This window comes from Thamnophis sirtalis, unplaced genomic scaffold (assembly GCF_051295495.1).
Source record: "Thamnophis sirtalis isolate CommonGarterSnake01/CBP01778 unplaced genomic scaffold, rThaSir2_p1.2 scaffold_3, whole genome shotgun sequence".
NCBI lineage: Eukaryota > Metazoa > Chordata > Lepidosauria > Squamata > Natricidae > Thamnophis > Thamnophis sirtalis.
In genome coordinates this window covers 141,503,139-141,527,590 of record NW_028261383.1, presented here as the reverse complement: position 1 = coordinate 141,527,590, position 24,452 = coordinate 141,503,139, and the positions used below count along the sequence as shown (strand labels likewise).

Below are 24,452 nucleotides of genomic sequence, written 5' to 3'. Positions count from 1 at the left end.
ACAGCACACAGAATGGGATGATATGACACATACCACTCACCAGAAAAAAATCCCAGATTGACGAATCCAAATATTATTAAAAAGAAAAGAAAATGAAGGGGAAATAAGAACAAGTGTTAAGTTAGAGAAGTGACAATATAGAATCATTTGTGGCTAATTTCTATTAAGAAACTTTATTTGGCCAGGATGAAATAAACAGAATTAGCCAACCCTTTTAAAAAGTGCATTTTGTTAAGTCACATAGTGTAACCTAGACTCTTATTAAAGTATCACATACACTGATTATGAAAATATAAATTAAAATATATAACTGACAACTTTTAATTTTTTAAAATGTACATAGAAGTCAACCATTTGGGGGAAATGGGGAGGCAAAAATATATATACTATTGCAGAGTTATGTGAAAGGTAGCTACATCTAGTGTCAACATAAACCAGGTAAGCTAGTCAACTAAAATATGAAATCAGCAGAGAAGAATCCAATAGAAAAAATAATTTAAAAATTAGTCACAATTCATCCATAAATACAACCTGTTTATTTCAGCTTTTATTAAAACATAATTTAAACACATTCATTGATTGTTGTACGACTGCGTGCCTTGAGTCTCAGATATATTTGGTAGCAATACTTCTTCCCTAAGAGCTTGGGAGCTATGCCAACAACAAAATATATTTTCTTCCATTTAGTGCAGGCTGTATGTATGTCAGCTTTACTGCAGTTTGCCCATCTTCCTCCTGCAAGGCTGATAAATGAATCTTTCAGCAGGAAAACAGCAAACACACCTGAGAATTTAAAATCTCACCCAAAGTTAAGCACAGGCTAGAGCATGAGATGATGAGGAAATGGAAGGAAGGAAGAAGAAAAATTCTTTGTTGCGTTTTGTGGCTAGTTGAAATTTTAATTGGTCTGTATATACATTCTGCTGCCCAATATGCACAAATATTTATATTTCAGAGTCAGTTTGCTGGTTAAAGCAGAGGTCTTAAACGTGTAGGCCACTGAAGTTCAGGACACTGACCTCTTTGTTACAGTCCACAATGGCTCAACAATGTCAGGTATTGCTGGAACCCAAATCTTGCTGGACCAGCTCTGTAGACACCTGCCCCCTGCTGCCACCATAGTTATATTTTTAATCCCATTTTTTAATGTATAACTCAATACATATTGCAAGCATCAAACAATAACAATATATAAAAGACTCATCCATACATTTTGAGCTTGGGGGCAACAGAGTTAGACTGCATACGATAGCCTTCGCATAAACAATTATAGGTAGTCCTTGACTTACAATGACAATAGAGCCTAGTATTTATATTGCTAAGTGAGAAATTTGTTAAGTGAGTTTTGCCCCATTTTTCTACTTTTCTTGGACCATTTGCTAAGTAAATTACTTCAGTTGTTAAATAAAAAACATGATTGTTAAGTGAATCTAGCTTCACCATTGACTTTGCTTGTTAGAAGGTCCGAAGGTCCAAAACTGATCAGATCACATGACCCCAAAATACCGCAACCGTCAATAAATACGAGCCAGTTGCCAAGCATCCAAATGTAAATCACGTGACCATGGGGATGCTGCAACAATCATAAATGTGAAAAATGGTCATAAATCACTTTTTTCAGTGCCATTGTAAGTGGTCACTAAATGATCTGCTGTAAGTTGAGGACTACCTGTCCTACATTATTTACTATAAAGATTTCATGGAAAAATGCAGAATGTTCCTGCTACAAATTTTTTTCTGTACAAAAATTTAACTGATAACCATATTCCTTACCCTTCTTTACCAAATTCTCCAGTTTTTAATGCTTCACCTAGAGGTTCTTTCCCGAGTTTGGTCAAATTCATCTTTGTCTCAAGGGTCATCAGAAAAGATCCGTTGTACAATATTTCCAGGTCAATCCAAAGTCCTAGAATTGTTGGGAGAACATTATGTTACATATAAACAACAAGAAGTATTTTCAAGAAGTAACAAGTAATGTTTTTCCAGAGAAAAATTTGCCAGAGGCTGCAAATTACATAGGTGCCTTCAGATTATTTCCACCTCTTTTTTAGAAGTCAAGGCTATTATTATGAATGTAAACAGCAATTTGATTGGTAAAGGCAAGTGTGATTAAGTGTGACTTAATTATATAAGTCAGCAGATTTAGAAAATGTTAGAACTCTAATTGGTAATAGTGTCTGTATTCTGCTGTACTGATCATGCAATTAGGCTGTTTCAAAATCCTAAGAGTTTCTAGAAAATAAAAGGATGATTCATTCTCAAAAAGAGACTTGCTACATAACGCTCACTTTCACTTCTGTTCATCTTAAGAAAATCTGATGACCAGTTTTTATCCTACGATACACAATTGTTCAAATCGTAAAATTCATAGATTGCTAGCTTGTGACAGTGGAGCCTCCAAAGTAACACAGGGGAAAAGGATGTTTTGTTGCATTTGGACAAATAGAATGTGAGCTCAGTTAACACATACATGCACAAACTTAAATTCATTCATGCTGTTGGATGTCTGCATTTCAGTGTGGATAAGAGGCAAATCTATTCAGAAAAATGGAAGTGGGATGATTTCTACACTGCAAACTGGAGTAGCACTATTTATATTATATGTAGGATGTGTGCATAAAAAATAGTCTGAGTCTAATGTTTTTCCCCCCTTCTGATCAAATTTTCCTCTTTGTGCTGCAAAGGAATACAGGTAAACCACAATTGAGTCTGAAATTTTGATCCTAAGTCATTGGGGTCATTAAGCAAGGCACCCACACAAATACTTCACTCAATGACTGCAATCCTGTTGCCCCCAGTTGTAGGTTTTAAGCGATTCTGTGGATTATTAAGCAGAGCATAGGGTGCCTGGGGGAGTGGGGGAGGTTCTGCGAGGCCTTGGCCAGCTACAAGATACAGTAGCATGGACAAAGCTGCTGTGGGCTAGGAGATATTCGGCCCTCTCTGCTCCGCCAGGCCTGAGAAGCTTTCAGTCAGGTCCCCCACCCCATTACACCCAGGAGATAAACTGCTCCACTTATCTTTGGGTTTTTCTGCAGATGCTGACAGATACCCTCAGGTGATGCGAGATGCAGCCTTCCAACAGAGGCTGCTTCGCACCATTCTGCATGTGCTGCCTAGAAAGATGTGGGAGAGGCCAAAGGCCTCCATGACACAGCAGTTTTGCATGTGCTGATGGGCTGGGTAGAGAGATAGGCCGGTGTGGGGAGTTGCAGTGCCCCTAAAGTTAGTCATAAGGAGAGGTTAAGGGCCCAAATTTTTATTATGTGACTGTCGAGGTGCTGCAATAACTGTAACTTCAAATATAGGTCATATATACATTTTTTTCAGCACCGTTCTAATTTTGAATGGTCACTGAACAAATGGTCGTAAATCAGGACTACCTTTATGATTGGAGAGATGATGATTTCATCGGAGTCAATAGGGCTACAATTTCTGGATTGTTTAAATTCGCTTAGTTGGCGGTTAAATTTTCAAAAATTGTAACAAGAATTTAAAAACCACTAAGAATTACCATTTTGCCACCAAATTTAAGTAGCATGATCTTTGAAAGCTGTAAATCAAATAAATGCTCTTGCTCTTTAATATTGCATTCTAAAGTTCTAAAAGCATCCAAATATTACCTTCCAGTTTTCTCCAAAAATGCCCCAAATAAATATCCTTATGAACCCATCTTAAGGGACAATTAAAAAGCTTGTAAGAAGAAATATGAAAGCTGCCCACACTGTCTATGAAAATGTTTCAGCATTGCAATTTGGATCCTGTCATTTGCCCTGAATTCCATAGGGAGGCATCCATCTATCTGAGGCAGATTAGCAATAACCTGAGTGCAACTGTTTGTAATTGTACTGTTCTGATCTGTATGTAATATCCTGCAATTATAAAGGGAAAAGCTTTACAGAGCATCTGTGAGGCAGAGAGATAAAACAGCCACATCACAAACTCAAAGCATTGTTTCTATTTCGCTAAAGACAGGAAATGAAAAGGATCAGCATCTCAGAGCAGCTGCACCATGTTATTTACAATCATTTGTGAGGAAGCTTGTCTCTTTATAGCAAACCAAACATGCCAAGCATCTGAGGAAGGGACCACTTTGGAATGCGATATCCTTAGTCAAACGTACCATATTTTTCGGAGTATGACACACTGGAGTATAAGACGCACCAAGATTTTGAAGAGGCAAACTTAAAAAAAAAGGTTTTGCACTCTGCAGACCTCCCAAAAATGCCCTATTTTTCTCGAAAATGGGCCCGTTTTTTGTCAAAAAAAAGGGGGGGGGTATGCCTAGCCTTTAGGAGGCTTATAGAGTGCTCCTAGGGGCTGGGAGGGGGCAAAAATGAGCAAAAAATGCCCCATTTTTCGCTCATTTCTGCCCTCCCCAGCCCCCAGGAGCGCTCTGGAAGCCCCCTTAAGGCTATGCACAGCCATTTTTGCAAAGGGGGCGAGGTTTCTGGAGGCCAAAAATGCTGTATTCAGTGTATAAGACACACCCAGATTTTTATCCTTTTTTTTGAGGGGAAAAAGGTGCGTCTAATACTCCGAAAAAATACGGTATTTAGTAGAGATGTACAAAACCTACCCCTTAATTCTCATGTAGCAATTTTGACTATAAAAAACTTTACCGTGTGGAACATTTCTAATATTCTTGTTTTACAGAATAACAAATATGAATGCATGAACAGGTTCAGAGGAAAACCATTAGCATAATGCTTAAGGTGTCTGTCTAGGTTAAATGTACCTTGCAGTCTCTCAGCTCTACTTAACTGGTCAATTCACACACTTTCTACACCAAGCCTATTTTCTAGGGTGATTATTTAGAGGTAAAATGAAAAGAAATCCTCAAGTAAGTTCCCACAAAAACCATTATAATAAACTGGGGCAGATGTACTTAAACTCAGATGTGTTTGCCCCCAAATACCTCAAACATTTTCTTCAACATCACAGTTAAGTAGCATGAAATATAGTGCAGTGCCTTTTTTCCTCCTTCTTCTAAGTCTACATTTCCCCGCTTATATTTAGCTGCTTATAACATACCCACCAAAGTATTCCTAAATTGAATATGCTACAGTTTCACAATTAGAATTGCTTTTCAACTCTAAGAGCTAAGTAGTAAGTGGCTTCTTTTCTTTCATTTAAATGCACTTCTAATGGAGACAATAAGCTATTTAGTGATATTATCATGTGATATTATATTGGTTGCCTCTGAAATCTTTGTCAAAGCTTCAGTTTCTTTGGATGAGTAATTCCTGAGAAATGGACATATTTTTCACTTGCTGGAAAAGTACCCAAATCTTTAAAGGGTGAAACAGAATGAAGCAGAAAATAATAACACCCATTCAGGAGCCCTAACCAGTACATTTATCTTTCTGCACCAAAGATCTGGAATTTGCTTTCATGCCTTATTTCACAATGCCATGTCTCAGTAACAATCTAGTCAAAAAATAGCCACCAATTGCTCTACAAGGGCTGGAACATTCCTATTACAGTAAATTGAATGAACCAATTCTAAAAATATATCACACTGTTGTTTCACAATGAAAAAATGGTGTTGCTTTAAAAAAAACAAACCACTATTTTGTAATAAGAGCAGATTGAATTCTATTCCTATGATAGGATGAAAACAAAAAAAGAATCATTCAAACTACAACTCTGTTCTTCGTAGTTAATTAATTTGTATTCAAGTGCTGTTTTGACAATTTAATATGGCATTTATATAAAGCAACAGAGATGAAGAGAGCCTATTTGATTAATCTCCTCCAAAATAGACCCCTGATCAAGAACCAACAAGTATATTTTTCATGTGATTTCAGTTGGTGAAATTCAGCTGCTTTCATTTATGCAATCAGTGAGTCAGCAAGCTCTAAGTACCAATTCTTTTTAATAATGTAATGAAATTAAACAAAAACAATAATTCAAGGAGATCACGGATGATATACATTTTTCATTCATGACAAACCCAAATTTTCCAATATCAGGCAATAAGAAGCAGCTGTACTTTAGCTGAATATTTTATATCATATTACTAATTTTTTTAAAAATAGTGTGCTTTTTAACTGGTTTTTTTTTGTTGTTGTTGTTTGAGTTTTTAAAAATTTTGGTAAGTCACACAGTCTTCTAAAATAGGCAATCATAATATATTAAATTATCAAACCACAGATAATTAGGAAAGAGATCATTTCTGTACAAAATATAAAGAATGGATTTTTAAAAAGATAATATAATTAAATAGTATAATTAAAAGATGAGCCCAAATTTGAAAGCTCCCTTTCAAAATTCATTTAAAATGATAGAAGGAAATACTAATATCTATTCTTCCCAATCAAATAATTCCACATCTTTAATGGGCATATTTAGACAGCAATAGAAGAGAATGTACTATACAGAGTGCTCTCTGAGCTTAGTAGTTTGTTTGAAGATGTTTCATTACCCAACTAGGTAACATCATTAGTGTATAATTATCATAAATACGGGGTTTGCTCTCTGTTGATATTCAGTAGTTTGCTGTGCCACTTTCAGTTGGGTGTGGTTTTGTAATACCCGTACTCAAGGAAGGAAGTAAATCCTAGCAAGGGAAAAAAAACTAGCTGGGTAATGAAACAACAACCAACCAAACTCAGGGAGCACCAAGAACTCCACTTCTACGTAGTTAAATAAATAGAAAACATGATTTGCTTGTGGAAGAAATAAAATAAGTAAATAAAGTTAACTGAAGCTCTACGCTACAGCTGTCAAACTTGCAGCCCATGGGCCAGATGCATCACACGCTGGCCATGCCACACCCAGTTTAATGAAGGGCAAAAAAGTCACGATATGTCATGTGATGAAGCTGTGATGATGCAAGTTTGACACCCCTGCTCTTTGCAATGAAGCTATCAATTCAAGTAGTATTTACATACACCACTCCTCCCCCATTTATTTATTTACTAAAGAGATTTCCAGCCCAATCCAATCGCAAAAGAAGGGGCAAACACTGAAAACAAAGCTGCAACAATATCAAAATAAAAGCTACCCAGCTATACCTTTTAAGAAGGATACAATGCTTTCTTTCAAAATGCAAGGAGGGTTAGTCTAGGGGAGGGGGATTCTATAAAGTGGGGGTTGTTACCCCAAAAGCCTTATTTATGCTATTTGAGCAAAGCATTGCATGAGATAACACAATACCCCACTGTGTAGATCTAAAGATATAACCTGAGCATTCTAAACTGGGCTTGGAAGCCTATTGCTAACCAGTGTAGCACGTTTAAACAGATGTTCCTCTGTGCTGTATCATATCCTCCCTGCTGTGCAGTTGCAGCTTGGATGCTGCATCCAGAAGCAGTCCCATGTAGGAAAAAAAGTTAGAGCAGTCAAAGAGAGACATTGCTAGGATTAGAGAACATTCATTGAGTGCACATTATGATTAGGTAACAGCACGATGGTTTTCTATTGTTAATGCATCCTACAACATTAAAATTCAACACAATACCTTTATAATCAATGGTAGGCTTATAGGCTTGAAGGATTTTCGGCAGTGCAATTCCCATGTCCAATTCTGTTAGCGTTAATTCATTCATGAAGTATGGCAACTAGAAGAAGAAGAAAAGTAGAATAAAACAGTGCTTTCTCTCTTTTCCCAACATTCAGGGTGTTTGAATGATTGACACTACCTGGGATGATCCAGGGCCACGTTATGATCTCAGGAGGCCCCTGAAAACAATAATGTGGTTTATTAAAGTATTACCTGCACCTTTACTTATCAATAAAACACAGTAAGTATATGCATAATAAAGTAACAATGCCTTAAGTGTATTTAATTTTGACGTATGACCATTTTATTCTTATTAGTCTACTTTTTAAAACTCACCCTGCAAAGTTTTGTAGGCCATAGGAGTGTACCTACAGGTAGTCCTCAACTTATGATCACAACTGACTCTGGAATTTTGATTGTAAGTCGTTGCAGTTGAGTCACCATGTGATCGAACTTGATTTTACAAGTGTTTTTACAGTTCTTGTTAAGTGAGTCACCATGGTTGTTAAGCAAATCAAGTCATAAGTTTGAATCCAGCTTACCTAGAGTATGTTTTTTGACAGAAAGCTGAAAAAATCATTGCAAAATGATTGGCAGTGAGATGCTACAACTGGTTGTAAATATGAACTGGTTGCCAAGGGCCTGAAATGTGACTTAGAGGTAGAATGGCAGTCGTAATTTTGAGATAAATACCTTTTTTTTAGTCCATCGTAACATTGAACAATCATTAAGTGACTGGTTGTAAGCTGTGGACTACCTGCATTGTGACCAAGGAAACAAGGTTTCCTCCATTCTGGTTCCTGGTCCCTCCACAACCTTTTTAGCTTGGGCTCCAAACAGACCAGAGGTATGGAGATACTTGCCCATGGTGAACTAGCATTTTGCAAAATGCCATTCAGACAATATGTGGGCTCTTAAGCACAGTCTTCTGAAAGGTTGGTAGAACTTTTTCTAAACAATGTTCATTGGTCTTTCAAAAGATGGATAGACCTGTCTGACCAAAATAGGGGGAAAAAGTTCCTGCTTGATTTAAACTAGAAGGACATACATTATTGATTCTCTCAAATAAAGATGGTGTGTGTGTGTGTGTGTGTGAGAGAGAGAGAGAGAGGTGGTGGGGGGACACACAGAGAGAGCACGTGCACACATGCTCTTGGTGACTGCTTGGACAAATCTTGCAGTTTTCTGGGCAACATTTTTGGAAGTGGTTTGCCACTGCTTTCTTCCTAGGGCTGAGAGAAGGTGATTAGCTCTAGGTCACCCAGTTGGCTTTCTTGCATAAGACAGGAGTAGAACTCATGGTCTCCTGGTTTCTAGCCTGATGCCTTAACTACACCACCAAACTGGCTCTTTTGTCCCAAATGAGAGCATTGCAGGTTTTCTGTTCCTTCTAGCAATACGTGGTTTTTGATGCTTTCTACTATTTTTAATTTCCTAAGAGGTGTGCTACTTTGTCTACTCCAATATTGTTTTACATGTTCCATAGAATATCTTTGGGTTCTGCCAGCTGCAACCACTTGCTGCCAAGATTAGTATTCCCTGGCAGCACATATGAATCTGGACATAGCAAAGCTGGAGTGAAATTAATAAGAGCTTCCCTTTCTAACTCAAGTGACAGAAAGACCACAAATCTGTTTCCAAAAATAGCCTGGCTGACAGATCAATAGGTGACAGGACTGTCCCAATGTGACATGAAAGCTCCCTCCTGCTTCACCCTGCATATCTTCTCCACTCCATCAATCTGTCAGTTGGTCTATTTCTCAGCACAAATCTACCAGTCTTATAAATCACCAGTAGCACTGTGTTCAGAAACATCCTGAGTGACAGATTACCAGCGTGGAGCATCCCTGGGCCAATGACAAATCACCAGGGAAACCTGAAAAGCGACTAAATCATCTGCATCAAGCACTCACTCAAATACCAAACCTGTTACTACTCCATTTTAAGGAGAGCGATCAGTCCTGCCAGCTAGTGATGGCAGAAGGGGAGGGGGAGAAAACCAAGGAGAATCACCAATTGCTTTCCTTCAATTGTCTTGTACAAGTAGTCCTCAAGTTACAACCCCAATTGGGACCAGAATTTCCATTGCTAAGCAAGGCAGATGGTAACACCAATAGCACTTACTTTACAGCATTCTCTGGGGGGATTATAGCATATTGTCCCCAACAATGTGGATCCTCAATTTACTGACTTCAGTGCTGTGTTCAGAAACATTCTGAGTGCAGATTACCAGCATGGTGGAGCATGGAGTCTTAGAAGAATGGAAGGCTGAGTCAACCTTTAGCCAGCCAGGATCGAAGTCCTGGCAATGAGCAGAGTCAGCCTGCAACACTACATTCTAACCATTGAGCCACCACAGCTCCTGTTAATTAAGTCATACCCAATCTTATGCCCCTACCCTTTTTTTAAAAAGGGAATCACAGCAGTTGCTAAGCAAATTTGGCTTTCCCCACTGATTTCGTTGGATGGAGGCTGATTGGGAATATTGCAAATGGCAATCACATGACCCCGGGATGCTAAAACTATTGCAAATACATGCTGGTTGACTAGCACCAGAATTTTGATCATGTGACTTTTGGGATTCTGCAATAAATGTGAGGACCAGTCATATGTTTCAGTGACATTGTAATTTCGAATGGTGGTTAAATGAATGGATGTAAGTCAAGGTGAAGTAAAGCCACTAGGTTAGGACTTGCAAGTTCTGTTACTAAGGTAAACTGCAGCTCAGTTGTGAGGGCAGCACACACTTTGCTGCTGTTTCAAGCACTGGAGGTAGCAGCTCAAAGTCAAATAAGAAACCCAGAACTGGCTCTGCAAAGAAAGTAGAGACATCTTTCTTACTCTCCTAAAGGAATAGCACATAAATCACTATTAGAACCTGAATACATGAATAAAGGCCCACCTGTTTTTTGTTTCAACAAAAACCATCTAGATTTTAGAACTGTGATGGCGAACCCATGGCACGCATGCCACAGGTGGCACGTGGAGTTCTGTCTGCGGGCACACCAGCCGTCACCTAGCTCAGCTGCACTGTGCATGCGTATGCACCTCCGGCTAGCCAGCTGATTTTCAGGTTTCTGCCGTACCTGCATGGGGGGGGCACACACACCCCGCACCTTGTTTTGGGACTAGCAGGCCTCGCTGAAGCCTCCTGGGATCAAAAATGGCTACCAGGAGGTGCATCTCCACATCCCGTTTTTGGTTCTAGGAGGTTTCTGTTTCAAGTAGTTAAATCAAAATGCAGTTAAAACACTATACAAGCCATCGATAATATAAATATATATTTATATTATCGATGGCTTGTATAGTGCCTCACAGGAGCAAATAGAGGTAAATCCTAGAGAGGCAGGAAATGCATCACAAAATAATGTAAATGAACGCTAAAGAGGAATAAAGCTGCATACAAGACAGACATAATACCTGTAACAGCTTCAGGGAGGCCTGCTAGGCCCCAAAGGGGTGCATGGTGTGTCCCCCCGGCCCATTTTTGGTCCCTGTTGGTTTCAGGGACGCCTGCTAGGTCCAAAATGGGGCAGTGGGGGAGTCGCACGCACATTCACGGGTGGTGGTCATGTGTGCATGCGCAGGGAGGCAGGGCGCATGGGGTCATCACATTATAGGTATGGGCATGCGCACGCACACTGTCATGTGCACACGTGCACATTTGGCACCCGAGGAAAACAGCAGCCATCACTGTTCTAAAAGATACTTATTTCTATTCAAAACAAAGAAAAAGGGAAGTAGTGCAACAATATACAAAGAGTTACATCAAACTTGTGAATGACAGTGCCCTCGGCATCCATTTAAAAATCTTCAACAATGTGATGGAATTACCAGCTGGAGGGGAAGGTGCCCCTCTAGAGAGAGTAAAGAGGCATTCCAGTTTAGAGTTTGTTCAGGAGAGAATAGTCTGTATCTGCTATTTCCCAAGGGGGGCAGGCAGTATGGAGAAATTCTTGTAATATAGATAATCAACAATAAAATATCTAGTTGGTACTATTCACAAGTGGCTCAGGTTGCTTGTGCCTGACAAATAGCGTCTCATAATTCCAAATGTGTCCTTAAACCCAAAATGACTTGCCTGTCCCTGCACTAAGAAAAGAATTAAGGATCTGTCAAAAGCAGAGGTGGGTTTCTGCCGGTTCAGCTCAAATCGGCCGAACCGGTGGTGACGGCAGGAGGCTCCGCCCACCCACTCAGACACTTCTGCGCATGCACAGAAGTGTTGCACATGCATGCGAGCGCACACAAGCAAGCAAATGAACCAGTAGTAAAACAAAATTGAAACCCACCACTGGTCAAAAGGTCTTGTGGAAGAGAGGGGGAAGGGACACTACATTTTACTAGATTAATGTATGACTTCATAATTATAAGCTAGTTGACAAAATGTTCATCTTAAAAATCTTCCTCACCCTGATTTTGTCTCAGTGCATTTGTAGGGTGTCAGACTGTGAAAGGTTGTTCTTAAGAAATGTAGGGATGCCTGTCCTGATTTAGCTGGGGGAATTCTATTTCTTGTCAGTATTGTTTTTCTCCTCACTATTCTGACACCACTTTCCTAGCTTTTCTGGTGCTCAAGCTTTAAGTAGGTCCTCCGTCTTCCTAATGGATCACTACTGTAGCAACACTGAGTATAGCAACAAGATCATTACCAAGATGACATGAATAAGAGAGAGGGTGTGTCAATAATTAATTCAACCGACCTAGTGAACTCTAAACAGATTTCCAATATCAGAACACTATTATTTCATGGACATTTGAACAAAATGTTCCTAGCCTTTAGTAGAAAGAACAATAAAAGCTTTGGCTGAGCTTGGAAGGCAAGCTTTTGTGTCCAAAATTGTAGGCTTTAATTCACAGATGCATCAACCAGTACCCACATTGGCTGCAGTTGCTTTTTTAAAAGATGCCAAATGGCTATCTCTATTAAAATATTCAAATGGGAAATTTGTTTTCATGCTAATATACAATCATTCCTGCAGAACAGTACTAGGAAAACTGATCATTTATGCTGCCAGCTAATTTGGAAGTTAGTCCTCTTGTTTCATTTGTGCAATCAAGACACGTAGAGGAATTAACTGAATGGGGCACAGCTGAATCGCAGCACCACCTTGGGTCATACATTTTCATTTAAAACTCATTTAGGGGAACAGAGAAACAAAACAGTGCTTGGATCATTTATTATTCAAAAGTCTGCAGACTGTGGGCACAAACAGTACCTATCATACCCTCTGCCTTTTGGCTCTCTGATAATTCTGATAGTCCTGAAGATTAATGCTTGGTGTGGATAAATATTCAAACGTATGAAAATCCTGAATGAACAACCAACTCTTGAAATAATAGGCAGACTGCTGCAGACTGATGGACCTGACTGAAGCCAACACAGAAGCATTGAGTTGTGCACAACAAGTAAATGATTGCTGGAATAATTATTCTAAATATAAAAAGGAGGACAAAATTATGTTATATTCTTAAATAAAACTTATTTTGGGGGTTCTTAAAGGGGGAAAACGGATGCAGTGGTTAAGTGGCTAAGATGGTGAGCTTGTTGATCAGAAGGTCGGCAGTTCAGTGGTTCGAATCCCAAGCACCGCATAATGGAGTGAGCTCCCATTATTTGTCCCAGTCTTCTGCCAATCTAGCAGTTCGAAAGCACATTAAAAATGCAAGTAGAAAAATAGGGACCACTTTGGTGGGAAGGTAACAGCGCTCCGTGCGCCTTCAGTGTTGAGTCATGTCGGCCACATGATCACGGAGATGTCTTCAGACAGTACTGGCTCTTCGGCTTAGAAACAAAGATGAGCACCACCCCCTAGAGTCGGGAACGACTAGCACGCATGTGCGGGGGAACTTTTACCTTTATCTTTAAAGGGGGGAAAGTGTCAGATCTCCTGGGAGATCATCTCCATGAAGGTTCATTTAGTACTTTTGAGTCAAGGCAGAAAAGGGAGCAGGCCTATTGCATTAGAACTGCAAAGGTTACCATCTTTTCTCTCAAAATGTTTCCATTCTTGACATTCCGTTTTCTTTTCCCTCCCAATCCTTTTATGACATACGTATCTTTTAGGATGTCTGTCTGGGGCAAGAACTACTATTACTAATTTTTGTACCTGTTCCAGGAGTTTACTTCAGCTAACAAGTGGAATTAAAATTGTTCAAATAAAAATAAAATGGTGTTCCCTCAGGAATTAGAAAGACAAAAGTAGAAAACCTCTAGAAGCATTTAATCTTCCAAAAGTGTACAGAAGCCACCAAGTCTGACTAACAGTTATGATAAGCATGTCATGCAATTTTATGATTCAAGAAAAAACAGACTGGTGTAGTCCTTGACAGGTTGCTTGATAGCATCCTGCACTAGAGATTTAAACAGTTCCCTTCAAGAATGAGCTACCCAAACAGATGGTAGAAACTGAGGAAAATATTCCTACCTTTATTTTGCTGAGCTTCATCTGTATTTTCTTTGACACCAAGGTAGACCAATATTTCTCTCCCAAGAAATCCCAAAAGATTCTTCCCAGCAGAGCATTGATCCAGGCTTCCTGTTCTTCATCTTCACTCTGGGAGGTGGTTAGCAACTGGTGAGAGATTTTTTTTAAAAAAACTTACTTTTAATAAGTTTCACAATGCTACTACTACTGAATATATAAAATGAACAGTTAATTTTAACATGTTTATTGAAATAATTGTTTTTTTTAACTTAGTGTAGGAAGTTAAAAAAACCTCTCCCACAAAAATGAAATATCCTGGGAAATATTGAAAAGGCAGAATATTATATTTCCCTAGATACGAAATGGAGAAAAATGTTGTTGGGAAGGAACAGACTCACGCTTAATAGCCCCCACCTTTGTCAATGGCCATTAAAATGCCTGAGCCAGTCTATTCTGCATAACAAATATCTCTCCTCTTCAGCTCCATGGTGATGGAATTAAGGCATGATAGTATGAGCCCTTTACCCATCTCACCACAGGGCACCTTGAAAGAAGCAATGCTCAACCAAACCTGGACTCAAAACACAGCCTAGAGAGTTGCCTCTGCATAACAACCAATCAGAATACAAGCTCAAGATCAAAGTCCAGAGACAGCATAAAACCAGGAACTTTCAGCATCTCGCTCTCTTTTTCTTCTTCACCCAACATCTGGAAGCATGTGATCCCCCTTTTCTGTTCAGGAGTTCAAGCCATGTGATCCTGTCCACCATTAAACCATCTTTCCAAGCAGCCTCCATGTTTCCAGTGTCTTTTTCCCCACTTGGAACTGAACCCAGAAGGACATTTCTTCCAACAACAGCAAGTTAAAAATATTTCATGTGAATGAGACTAATATAGGACTATCCAAGGTAGTCAGCTGATGCTTCAGTACGTAAATCACCAGTGTAGGAGGAATAAGACTGGAAGCTAAACAGACTGAAGAACTGAGGTCCCAAGAAACAGAAACCAAGCCGAGCCTTGCCTCAATTCAGCCTATGAAGACTTTGACACCGATCTAAAATCAATCATCCAGTCTCTTCAGAAGAGAGCTGCTGCCTTTGGCAGTCAGAGATGAGTAGCATCAGCTGTGTTTCATTAAAAGCTGGCATCCTTTCCCATCATAAACTTTGCTATGCACAGCAATCAGAAGTTGGAAAAATGTTTTGATCTTATGCACTTTCATGTCCGGTTTCAAAGCTTCTTCCCCAGGATATTCCTTTCGACAGGATCTGACAATGGTTTATGCTTTGCCCGATGATCACAGTAGCTTTTAGTAATGTTGTAAGAAATGTCCTGAGTTCAGCTCCAAGTGGGGAAAAAGAGGGTCACATGCTTCCAGATGTTGGGTGAAGAAGAAAGGAGAGGAAAAAGGGGCTTGCTGAGAGTTCCTGGGTTTTTATACCCTTCATTCGGCCCTACCTCTCTGTTTCCTATTCCTGTATAAAAATGTATTCTGATTGGTTGTCATACTCCCAGGGTTTGGGGGGTGGTTGTCTTAGATAACGTTGTAGGTTGTGTGTCTTTTTGAGTCCCAAGCTTGGTTGAGATCCCAGATGCCATGTGGTGAGTTTCTGTAGAAGGCTAATCCTCTTCGTTATGTAGAGTAGACTAACTCAGGGCCCCTAATGGCCCTTTGACAAAGGTGGGGACTATTAAGAGTGAGTCTGTTTCCTGCCTAAAAACATGTTTCTTCATTTCTGATCTAGGAAAATATAATATTCTGCCTTTTCAATATTTCCCAGGATATTTCATTTTTTCTAGGAGAGGGGTGGGTACTAAGTTCCTACAGTAAGGAACCTTATGCCTTCTTAAGAGCCAAGGTGGCGCAGTGGTTAAATGCAGCACTGCAGGCTACTGCTAGATCAGCAGGTCAGCGGTTCAAATCTCACCGTCTCAGGGTTGACTCAGCCTTCCATCCTTCCGAGGTGGGTAAAATGAGGACCCAGATTGTTGGGGGCAATATGCTGACTCTCTGTAAACCGCTTAGAGAGGCCTGAAAGGCCTATGAAGCGGTATATAAGTCTACTGCTATTGCTATTGCTATTAATCTTGGATAAGACTGGTACTGAATCTTTTCTCAGTGATTCCACTGGGTTTCTATTAATCTTGAATTGAAGCTTTTAACAGATTTCCTAAAACTTTTGGGTAACAACAATATGCCATATGTGGGATTGAGAGGACATTTTCACAAAATGTCTGTAGTTAACAAATGGCAAAAGACTATGGCCAGGCTATCTGAAAGTTAGGGTGAAGACCTATGCATTCCCCATTATCTCTAACTTAATAGCAATAGCAGTTAGACTTATATACCGCTTCATAGGGCTTTCAGCCCTCTCTAAGCGGTTTACAGAGTCAGCATATTGCCCCCAACAACAATCCGGGTCCTCATTTTACCCACCTCGGAAGGATGGAAGGCTGAGTCAACCCTTCCCAATTGATGATAAAATGAAGGTCAGTTTCCAACTGTATCTTATCAATTAAAAAAAAAAACTCAAGATGCCTTGGGTTGGCATCCCATTGGTAAGCCTTGGACCTTACCAATGAGATTACTATGTTTGGAGCATGGCATTGGGCTACGGTTACTATCAAAGGGACACATTGGTGGTGGCAAACACTCATCTTAAAACATAAGTCAAAATGACTGAAGAGATCCAAAATGGGTATCTGATTAAAATAGCAAAATCACAGCAATCATTAGGTTCCCAACTAGCTGAAGCTAGCACTGATGCTGATCAGAGAAAACCTTCAGGTTTGCAAAGAATGGAAAGGGCATAAACACAGTTCAATACTTTACAGCTGTAAATTGTAAATAATTTACAAAGAACTTGGATGGGGTTGCCCAAGGCATCTTGGCTGTCCTCCTATCTGATAACAAGAGCATTTTGTATTGGTATGCCACTTAGCTTAACAATAACACAAATGCCATAATAATTGCCTCTTTTTTGTGTGTTATTTTAACCAGATGACCCTCATTGCATCTCAGGGGAAGCATAAAGACATTCCCTATCTAAATCTTTGAGAAAGTTGCCATTGTAAAGGTATATAATTGTAAATCAAATCCATCCATCACTTAGGAAGGACATATGCCTGAGGGGTTTGGTTTGAAATGAACAGGAAAAAGCTTCCATAGTTAAATCAATTGTGACTGACTTGTGTCCAACAAAAAGAGGGGATAGAAAAAAATTCAGCTAATATAAGTTATTGAACTAATACAAATTTATGCATAGACATATAAGATTTTTATACAGATAGAAGTATGAAGAATAGACCTCTCAATGTTGCCTCCAAATAACAAACAGGGCCTGTTGTGGTTATTGTTTGGGGAAGTTGCTCATGCCAGAGCCTTGTTTGTGAGAGATTAAATACGTGGGTCTCTGGATGTTAATTTAAATTTAAGTGCAACTATGAATCAGAAGCAGGTGCAATTCTTGCCAATTGTGTGATTCTATTAGTGCGTGTGTGTGTGTGTGTGTGTGTGTGTGTTTGTGTTCAGAGCTGGATTATGTACAGCAGCCTGAATAAACCAGCTTGTGTTTCAGACCTAGAAAAGGTGGCTATTAATTCAGGATGGAGGCAAAACAACCCTAAGAATGACTGCAGGTAGGAACTGCTATAACAATAAAGGAAGGGATAGTTGAATGTTAGTAGGAAGGCAAGATAGTATCTATATGTGCTGCCTTAGCACCAGTCTCTCTGCCAACCTTGATAACATGGCTAACATGCTGTTAATAAGTATCAAATTAGTTAACACAAAAGTATTTGCATCCGCAATATCTTCCAAGAAATACCGTATATCAACTTTGCCTATTTAAATGGTTGATAGAAGGGACTTATATTAGTATTTTACAAATGCACACCCTAGTTTTAAGTGTGTGTATCAATTGGAGCTTCTAGGTAGGGGAAAATAATGTTTTTAATTTCTAAGAAAATCATTCATCTGCTGAAGTAACCTGGTCTGCATTTCCATTGTGCTGGGAAAATGAGACAGGACTGAGATTGAGTTGGTGTACCCTCTACCTCACTGCTCAAGAGCTTACCTCACTCACTATGGGAAATACACAAGCGTCAATGGTGGACATTACACACAAACAAGAAGAGAAAAGAATCGCAAATAAGTCACATTTTATAAACAGTATTCAAGACACTCCCAAGTAAAACAGAAGAGACTGTATGGGGTATGCAAAGGATGATCTTCATAGAATTAAATTTGGATGGGGTAAATCTAATAGCTGCTCAGTACACAAATTCAAAGTAAACATTTCCACAAAAGATTATTCTATCCTCTGCTTGAACATATTCAGCAAAAGGGAACTACAGTTTTTCTGGGCAATTAGTTCCACTGTCAAGCTGTTCTTATGGACAGAACAAGACTTCCCAATATAATAGCTGCCTTCCCGTAATTGAAATCCATTATTCCGCCTCCTACACTCTGTAATGAGAGTGAACAGGTCTTTATTATCATTTACTGATCTGATTATACAAGACCTTTATTTTGTACAACTTAAGACAGTGTATGTAATGCTTCCTCCTATTAGCCTCACAACAACTACCTACTGAGGTGGGTTATGCTGAGTGTGTGTGACTGGCCCAAAATCACCCATCTGGCTTTCATGCCAAAAGGAGTGCTAGAACTCCCAGATTCCTAAATACTAATCAAGCCTTTTAACCACAAACTGCCTCTTTATCTTTTGAGTGACATCTTTCAGCTTTTTGAAAATTGTAATCATCCCTTTTTCCCCAATCCAAACATGTCTGCTTTCTCAAGGCTAGATCTTAGAATCTTTCTTCATAATTGTGATTTTCACTTTTCTGCTCTGAATCTTTCAGTTTTTCTAAACATTTTAAAAATGTGGGGTCCAGAAACTGGACACAATACTTAAGTACCGTGACCAAAAAACCTGAAATGATTTCTTCCTGTGAATTTAGAACGTAATCAGCCTAAAATAACTTGTGTTTTGAATAAATACTTGAGTACACATCTTTTTACAATAGTTGAAGTCCCAATTGTTATTATTCTGTTTCTATTAAAAAGAACAGTTGCAATATTTTTAATTTTACTCTCTAACATCAAAGTAGTTCTCTTGATGGGGTAGTCCTAGAAGTGTAAGAATTAAATAAAATATCTACTGTTGCAGAGGTCTTTTAAACGGCATCAAAATAATGTTGAATGTTGAGAAAGTGAGGATACCGTGGAAATGTTATTAGCCCCACACTTCTTTGGGAACAAAAAACAGCCCCTGCCCACTTGAGCTTAGCAAATACTACAAGGTAAATCATAAAACCTCAATCAAGAATATTTAAAGAATATACTTCACCTTTTTCACAGCTGTAGGGCTGCTGTCAGCACTGGGAATGGGACTAACTGTAGGGCTTGGGTGTTCTGGCGGAATGCACCTTGCCATGTACACATTATAGTCTAAAAGTATTTTCTGTCTGATGTTGAGACCCAAGTCCTTCAGCTTTGGCTGAGGAAGGACTTCTTCTACACTTCCTTTACTGCTACTGCGGCTGTGTGTAAGAATCCCGGACTGGCTATTGGATCGACTGTGTCCTGGTAAGAGGCCTGAATATAATAAGAAGGAAAAACAATGGGTAAAGCATTAATACATAATCAAATATGGAACATAAGAATTAAACAGAATGAAAAAACAGAAGATTATGATGCCAATAGTCAAGCAAATTACAAGGTTGTCAATATGACAAGTCGGTTAACATACACCGTGATTTAATCTATTTATTATGGAAGTAGACACATTACTATTCCACACAATCTATTCAAGATTTCACTTCATAATAGTTTTGACTTTAACGTAAACCACAGGAGATATCACTTTGTTGCCTTCAGTTGTTGTTGAATTCCCAGAGACACAGCCAACATGGACAATAGTGAAGTATGCTGGGCATTGTATTGTAGTTCAATAACATCTGGAAAGCCACAGGTACTTCCCCCTGCCCTCTGCCATTCTATGGCAAATGGTAAGTAAACTATTTGGTCATGCATCTTTTTCAGTACCATATATAAAGACACCAATCCTTAATTTAAAGCAGTGTTTTACAATGTTTACAAGAAACTGTCTGAAAATAAATCATAATAAATAGAACATAGAGAATTTTAGAGGAAAGAAGACAACTGAGGATGTAAAGCTCTGCACCAAATCTGATACGCTGAACAATTAGACTAGACTAGAAAAGAACCTGAATGAAAGCAAAGCTAAAAATCTAAGAATCATGAATGTCAGCAAATAAAAACACAAACACACTCACACCCGCTAGCCTCAATTAAAAAGTTTTACTGAGACTGAGTAGGTAGAATCACTTTTCATTATCATTCCCACTTCTGTGAAAGGGTTTTTCATAAATTGGCTTAAGAGGAAACCTTTCTGAACTATACTTCAGCTTTTCAGAAGTTTGCCATAAGCTTGGCCAAACGTTTATATATAAACAATACAAATATTTTGCACACAGATAACTTGAAGGCTGATTTGGAATAAAGGCAAAGACTTTGTAAATTGTGTTTGAGCAATCTGCATTGTGTTTAATGAAATACATTTCAGTTGTTTAAAAAAAATCTGAGCTATTACTTCCCTAAACATCTTCTGTAATTATTGTTCTATTAAATGCTCAAAGGTTCAGTTATGGCCAAATTTCCAGGCCCTATTAACTTTAAAGAGATAGTTTTAAATTTTTGGGTGAGCCACAATTCTAAAAAAGGATGTTCCAGAAGTATTATAAAAAAGAGGATATAGATTAAGAAGATGAAGAATTATATTAACCATTCATTGCTGTATTATATATATTGACAAATTGACAATATATTTAGTGACACTAAATATATACCTACTACCCTGGCTTCAGCTGATAAGGAGGAGGACCTGTGGCTTAATGGTTAAGACATCAGCCTAAGATGTAATACAGCACAGGTTCAAATCCCAGTAAGGGTATGGCTAGCTGATGAGAGCTAAATAGCTTGAAATAGATCTATACTAGTCTCCCTTTATTTATTTATCAGCACAAATACAACAAATGTAACAAAAAGGCAACAGTAAGAATATTGCCCCAACAATCTGGGCCCTCATTTTACCGACTTCAGAAGGATGAGTCAACTTTGAGCCCCTTCAGGATCAAACTCCAGACTGTGGGCAGAGTTAGCCAGCAAAACTGCATTCTAACCACTGCGCTACCAGGGTTCCAGATTAATCCCAATTAACCTTTAATAAGCTGATATTTTGACCTTATTACACAAAGTCTCAATAGAATAAGCAAACAGGTGCCTTACCTGACTTGCTTCCCCAAACGACAATTGGCTTTTTTTCTTCAAATTTTAATTTGTGGGCGATAAGGAATCTCCTAAACCATTCTTCTTTATCTCGACCTGTCCTTGCAAATAAATAAAGCACTTGGTTCTTCTGGGTCCCAGACTTTGCTCCATCCAGAGAGGCTTCACTGTTTTCCTTTTCTAGAGATATTTTTTCCTCTGACGTTTCTTTATCAATCTGGGCTTTGGCCATGAAATTGTCTTGTCTCCCAAGCTCAATGCAGATTGGATACTTTTTATTCCAGACTCGCTTTCGAGCCAAACTTTTGGGAACCAAATAAATCTGCAAACCAAGTTGTGAGAGAGTTTCACGTTTCAGCTCATTAGAGAAGTGACTACAGAATAGTAATGCATTGCCATAATCAAAGAAACAATCAAGTCAAAACAACATTGGGCAAGCTGCCTGCCCAGTATTCAGGAGTGATAAAATATGGATTAGGAACTGTAATTCTGGACAAATTATATTTGGGTTTCTGTTGTATTTTATTTGACAGGTTGGAAAGACTTGGTGTGGGGAAAATCTCTATCAGCCCAGCATTATTATTATTTTTTGCTACTAGACATCCTTTCATGCAAAAACATGGGAAACAAGGCTTAAGGAGTATGGTGGACTGAAGAACAGCCATAGCAAGTTTTACGGGAATGGGTGTGCATATGTGCCGAATAATTGCAATTTCATCAGCAACCATAAAGAGCATGCAATCTTACAAATCAACTGAACTATCCAATGTTTATTTTAAACCATTTTATTCTGGTTATATAAATACTTTAAGATCACAGCAGACAGGGCCAGAGAGGATTTCAGATGGTTGTAGAAACTTCACTCATTCTTTGATGAGACCAGAAGCATAGTAAAATGACAACCTGTCAAACCTGGATAACATCACAGACATGGAGCTGGCATTAAAACAGTACCAATAATTCTGGGAATTAGACAAAAGGGTTTTTGTCTAATGAGTTTCGCTCAATAGGATGATTTCCTTCTATCCACCATTCTTCCCCTCCCCTTTAATGTGAAGAGGCAGGGATCTCAGTAGCAAGAAGATATTATTCCGAGAATTCCTATAAGTTATAGACAAATGATTTCTCCAAGGTTCACAGATCTTATACTTGGCAGCTGTCAACTGCAATAATTCAGACGAAAACAGAACAGAACGGAGAACAGAAATTCAAACAATGCCAGATAGAAATTATTAATTCTGAACTCACCTTACTATCTGTAAGATCATAAATTTTCTGGCTAACGTAGGTAACTTCTGGCTTGGTTTCATTGTATAAAGCTTTTCTGGAAATATTTTTGTTTGGTTTTGAAAGTCTCAGGATGCTTCCTTCCAGTCTCACAAAAATAGAGTGGGTCAACGTAGCATGATAGGTTTCTGGATCATAATTATAGATCTCATTCATCCAGCCCTACAGAAATTAAAGAAATGAAGAGATTTTTCATTTTACGACAAAATTAGTAAACAGTGTTGTTTGCTGACATCTTGAATCATTTTAGTCAGTTGGGCGTATGAGTTGATTTGAGTTTGAGTTAAGATTGTAACTTTCACATTTCCTACATAGCAAAAGTCTTCCAAAAGATCTAGAGGACATTTGATTAGTGAAGGCTGACCTAAAAGAAATCCCAACAAAAAAAAGTTTATTTTACCTTTAGAAAAATATATTGTACATATACTGTGTTTGTCAGAATAAGAGTAGCTGATACCCGTATTTCACATCTGGTTCAGAGGTTGGCTCCTACCGGTTTGGACCGGTTCAGCCAAGGAGGTAGTAACTTGGCCTGCCATGCCCACAAACCAGTTCTATCGGTGAGGCCGCCATCTTGATTTTCAGTTCTGCGCATGCGTAGAACAATCTTCATTGCAAACATTTTATTTTTTTTTCCTGTTATAACATTGTGTGCATACATAGACCTTTTTAGGTCTGCATTCACCCAGTGTGTGCATTCGGCGTGCGCGCGAGCAAAGCGAGAATGTGCGTGCAAATTTTTTCTGCGCCGAACTGGCAGTAATGCCGGCAGCAACCCACCCCTGAGCAGGTTGAATGCACTTCTATAATTACTGGAAAGAGATAGATTTTTAAATATCAAAACTGGATTGAGATAGACAGGGAAGGATGGCATAAGATGGTGTATATGAAATGCTTGCTTGTTTCTTCCTAATTAGCAAGTCATGAATCAGTCAAAAATATAACTCAATAGTTGTACTGGGAAGGAAGATACCTATAAAGGATACCAGGCACTCCAAATTCTCAAGAACTGTATTTCTTACACATAGTTTTCACTTCCCCTGTATATGTTATATCTTGTCCTTAACATGCTATGGAAACACCCATCATGCAATTCTAATACGGTATGTCCATTTTCATTCATGTTAGAGATAAGCAGTGTTACAAAAGCCAGATGCTACAATTCAACCTCCTAATCTTCTGAATGACTGCTGTACATGAGGTCACCCACTAATTCCATGATACCATTCAAACAGATGCAGCTGAAATCTTTGGCTTTGGAATATACTAGTTAAGAGTGGGAATAAGAGTGGGATTCTTACAAGGGCAAACCCCTCTTACTTTAAGACCACACCAAACTCTAAACATGACTCAAAAATTCATTGCCAAAATTGGTCCAGTTTGTTACTAAAAATTGGTAGTGCATTATGAGGGTGCTAGAGGGTGGGAGATGAACTGTGACTGGCCCTTCTGCCTTAGGTCATACAGTATGATCCTAAGCATAATAGGACTCCTTGGTCAGGCTGCAGTGTATATAAGACTGTTTAAAAAAAATATTGTATAGATAAGGAATTGACAACTATTGTAATAAAATTGGCAGGCTCTTTCTTTGCTACACACAACTTGCTGCAAGCAAGCCTCCAGCCTCCAAGTGGTAGTGTTACTTCCTTTCCCTCTAATATTACAACCCTCTTTGTATTCCTTTTATATCTTCTTTATATTCCAGGCTTGAAAGAAACAAATTCTTAAATGAAGCAAAATAGAAAAAAAAAACCATCCAAACCAGTACTATAGAAATAAAGAAGAAAAATTTAATCCATAGGTAAAAAAAAGAAGTAGAAGAAAAACTAATCCACTTTAAAAAATAGGAAATATTTGTAAAAATTCCATCCGTAAAAGAAAAGTAAAAAAGGATAACACGCTGTCCAATGTAGTT

The 24,452-nt window shown here is 38.7% G+C and overlaps 1 protein-coding gene across 6 annotated transcripts in view; it reads right to left on the bottom strand.

Moving 5' to 3' along the window:
• TEX2 (testis expressed 2) overlaps positions 1–24,452 on the bottom strand; it is a 103,035-nt gene that overhangs the window by 15,500 nt on the left and 63,083 nt on the right. For all 6 annotated transcript variants that reach the window (XM_087710259.1, XM_087710260.1, XM_087710258.1 and 3 more), the window contains exons 3-8: positions 22,499–22,699; positions 21,251–21,572; positions 19,290–19,537; positions 13,936–14,082; positions 7,466–7,565; positions 1,774–1,906 (exon numbers count right to left, since the gene is read on the bottom strand). In XM_087710259.1, the coding sequence (XP_087566385.1) occupies positions 1,774–1,906; positions 7,466–7,565; positions 13,936–14,082; positions 19,290–19,537; positions 21,251–21,572; positions 22,499–22,699 (1,151 nt within the window). The remainder of the gene's footprint in view (positions 1–1,773; positions 1,907–7,465; positions 7,566–13,935; positions 14,083–19,289; positions 19,538–21,250; positions 21,573–22,498; positions 22,700–24,452) is intronic.